This window comes from Fulmarus glacialis, unplaced genomic scaffold, assembly GCF_000690835.1.
Source record: "Fulmarus glacialis isolate BGI_N327 unplaced genomic scaffold, ASM69083v1 scaffold20024, whole genome shotgun sequence".
Classification (NCBI taxonomy): Eukaryota; Metazoa; Chordata; class Aves; order Procellariiformes; family Procellariidae; genus Fulmarus; species Fulmarus glacialis.
Genome location: NW_009210138.1, coordinates 1 through 3,309, shown reverse-complemented (window position 1 = coordinate 3,309; position 3,309 = coordinate 1). Strand labels below are relative to the sequence as shown.

The 3,309-nt window shown below is 41.6% G+C and overlaps 1 protein-coding gene across 1 annotated transcript in view; it reads right to left on the bottom strand.

The window, feature by feature from the left end:
- The window catches only part of EIF2D (eukaryotic translation initiation factor 2D), an 11,358-nt gene extending 8,693 nt beyond the window's left edge, over nucleotides 1-2,665 (bottom strand). Inside the window, 2 exon segments of the mRNA XM_009577087.1 lie at nucleotides 1,701-1,784; nucleotides 2,482-2,665. Coding sequence (XP_009575382.1) covers nucleotides 1,701-1,784; nucleotides 2,482-2,536 — 139 coding nt within the window. The 5' untranslated portion in view covers nucleotides 2,537-2,665.
- Nucleotides 2,666-3,309: the final 644 nt, after the last annotated feature.

Genomic DNA, 3,309 nt, shown 5'->3' with positions numbered 1-3,309 from the left:
CTAAAATTTGCCACTGCTCCCCCACCCCCCCTGATCTGACACAATAGCTGCACTCAGCTGTGAACTCTCCTCAGAATGAGGAAGCAGCCTTAACTACCCCTTTGCTAATCTGGACAGAAACAGTACACCTTGTTGTGTGCTTCCTTCTGCTTTCCATATCTGGGATGAATAGACTGGCATGTGAGTAAAGAACAGTTTTCCATGCCGCATGTATGTCATCACCAAATTACGTAAAGAGCATCTGCTCTCCCTCATAGCAGCTATAATTGTTTAGAACTTGCAGTCTCATGGACTGACCTGTGTTCCATGGTTTGGTTTTGAAGCCATCTCACTTGTTTCTCAGCATCACAGATTTAATGTTTATGCTGAAGAAGCCAACATATTGTTTCTCCCATTCACTATCACAACTACTTTCAGCACATCTAGAATGAATTGCAATTGCAACAAAGGCTCCACACCTCTGAGGACAGAAATCACATAAAGACCTTAACGTGACAGGGTAAGTAACATGTGTGTATTATGGAAATAACCAGGGCAGACAGTAGATACTTGAATTCACGGAACAGATATCACGAATAGTACTACCTTGCTTCTTCTCTTTGTAACTGAATGCTCCCTAAATCTGCTCCCTCCCTCCAGGTCTGCAGCACTGGATAGTCTCATGCCTTTCCTCTTCTTTCTGAGATGTGGCTCTACCTCTCCCTCTGCCTTTGTTGGCCATTGTCTCGGTGGCCAGCTTATCTTTGGATCGTACCCAGAGGTAGCCTGGTTGCCATGGGAGATGAATGACCTGCAGCCCTCTTTCATCCATGTCCTTCCCCCATTAGCAAGACTTTTTTTTCCCAGAAACTAGGTCACTACAAGCCAGCAGCAAGGCCTGCTCAGATGTCTATCACAGCTACACATTCAAGCACTTTATTTCCCCAAAAGCAAACAAAGTAAACAGAGGGACTTGAGTTCTACTTTAGATACTGTGTAATGGAAAAAAAATGCCTCTTCCTACACGTACGCTTCCATTTACAGACTAAGGCTGCAGTGGCTGCAATTTAATCTTTTTCTGGTTGAGCAGTTCTGCAATTTAAAGTTTATAAAGACCTGATTCTCACGAGTCTGAACTGCATCCAAAGCAGGTTCCAGAGAATAGGCTCCTTTCTTGTTAGTCTTGATCCATAATTAGGTGGTAAAGCCAGTAATCCAGGAATTCAAATCCAACCTCACCTGCACAGTCCACAATTTACTTGACAGTGACTACAATTGTAGGTTCCAACATAAACTCACTTCTTATCCATAGGATAAGCTAGTTCACCTCTGAATTGACAGGAAGCAGGGTGGCAGCAAAGGAACTCAGCTGCTCAAGGGAGGTTATAAAAAAGACAGACCAATGGCACAGGCAGTTCTGTGTCCCAGTTCAGAGTTGCTGATCACCCTGAGAAGATATTTCCAAATCTGAGATTCCCAAATGGAACAGGTTACTGCATTTAAACAGCTTAACCTACTTTGTTTCATTCACAAACTTTTTTACACCTAATTTATTTTCCTTTTTAGGACATCACTGTGAATTATTTTGTGAGTAGTTATTCTTTATACTTTTTTATTTTTTGTTTCAGGTACATTTTTGCCACTGGGAAAGATAACATCAAAAAAGCCCTGAAGGCAACTCCTTTTTGCAATGCAACGTGACAAAGTTCTAGTCCTCTTACCTGCTCCTCCTGCTAGTTTCTGTAGCACAGGGGGCCATGTTGAAAAAGCAGGGAGAAGATCTGGGTAGACCCACAGCGTGTACACTGTCCCAAAACACAACCAAATTTAAAGATGTCATTAAAAACTTCTCTACCTGTTGCTTCTTCCCATCTTTAAGACTAAGCAGTACAATACTAACCACAACTAAACACTCTCCTGTTACTTGCGTAATCAAGAAATCTGAAGTCAGAACAATCCTACAATAACTAGTAGTTGTGATGGAGAAAAACAAACTGCTAGTTAATTCAAGCTCCTGTGAATTGTTATAAAGCATATAGATAAATGTTTGCATCATTCTCCTTAAATCAAGGACACTTAGAGCTAAAACGCTACTCCAACAGGGAAGAATTGCTGGGTATGGGAAAAACAAAAGCATAGAATATCAGAGCAATTCATTGCCTAATTCTAGGGCTGCCTGGAAGTGGACATCATGCTTCTTGGAATTACACCTTGCAGTGGACAAAAGACAGAAAAGGAGCTAAGATGCTAAACTGTGACTTAAAAGACTTGTTTCCTGGTTTCTAACTCCTCAGCACCTGAATTTCCTTTTTTGCAGAAAGAATCCAGAAATGCCACTGATTTCACAAAGATGTTGGTAGAATAAATGCATTAAAGATTATGACATATACCGATACTATAGTGATAGGACAAATACTTAAGACAGACACAAGGAAATATTTTGGGGAAAGGCTGGTGCCCAGTATGTAAAGAGGAAGGATTATTCTAGTCCACTCGCCATACCTGTTGGATACAGAGCTTTCTCAATTTCAAACAGCATTGGGTTCCTGTTATTCATGTAAACAGTGATGGCCTCCCCTTTGTGAGAGTGTATTTTGATGACATTAAGCTCTTCCTTGTTTGGAATAAACTCAGTCAATTGTTCAGCACTAAGGTTAGGAAAAGCTGCTGCAACATCAGTTCGTAGTTTTCTCCTGTAATGATAAAATCACAAATGTGTTACAAAGCTGTTTAGACCATCCCTCAAAATAATTCCTAGATCTGTAGTTACTATTTTGTTGGCTGTTCATGAGATTCCCACTTTTTCACAGAAAATAATTTGAAGCATTTGTGTCCGGGTTTACAAATGAGATAGTTGCATGCTGGAAGAGTACTGGGAAAAAGCCAAATAAGCTTGCCCTGCTCGTATTCTTCCTTAAACATCTGCTTACAGCTCCTGTTGCTGTCTTTGCCTCCGTTTTGCACTGTGTTTTCATTACTGCTCTGAGCTCCTGAGCACAAATCTGGGAGTGTCAGACTTGCTCAGCCCAGCCTATCCCCTAGAGACTCCCGCAGCTGCAGCACGGAAGGGCAGGGGTGCAGCCAGATTTCCCTCTCCCCCCAGTTTTAATTGATGTTTAAGACACAGTGACCGGTACAAGGTGCGTTTGTCATTCACAGACGTGTCACGTGAATGTAAAAGATCGGCAAGTCAGCCTAGCATCGCTACACAAGAACATAAAAGTAAAGAAGGATCAGCTAGGCCTCGACATAACCATTCATTTAAATCGAGTTCAATTAATGCGGCACCTTCAAGCGAAAACGTTTATCACAAATGCAAGGTGAAAGCAG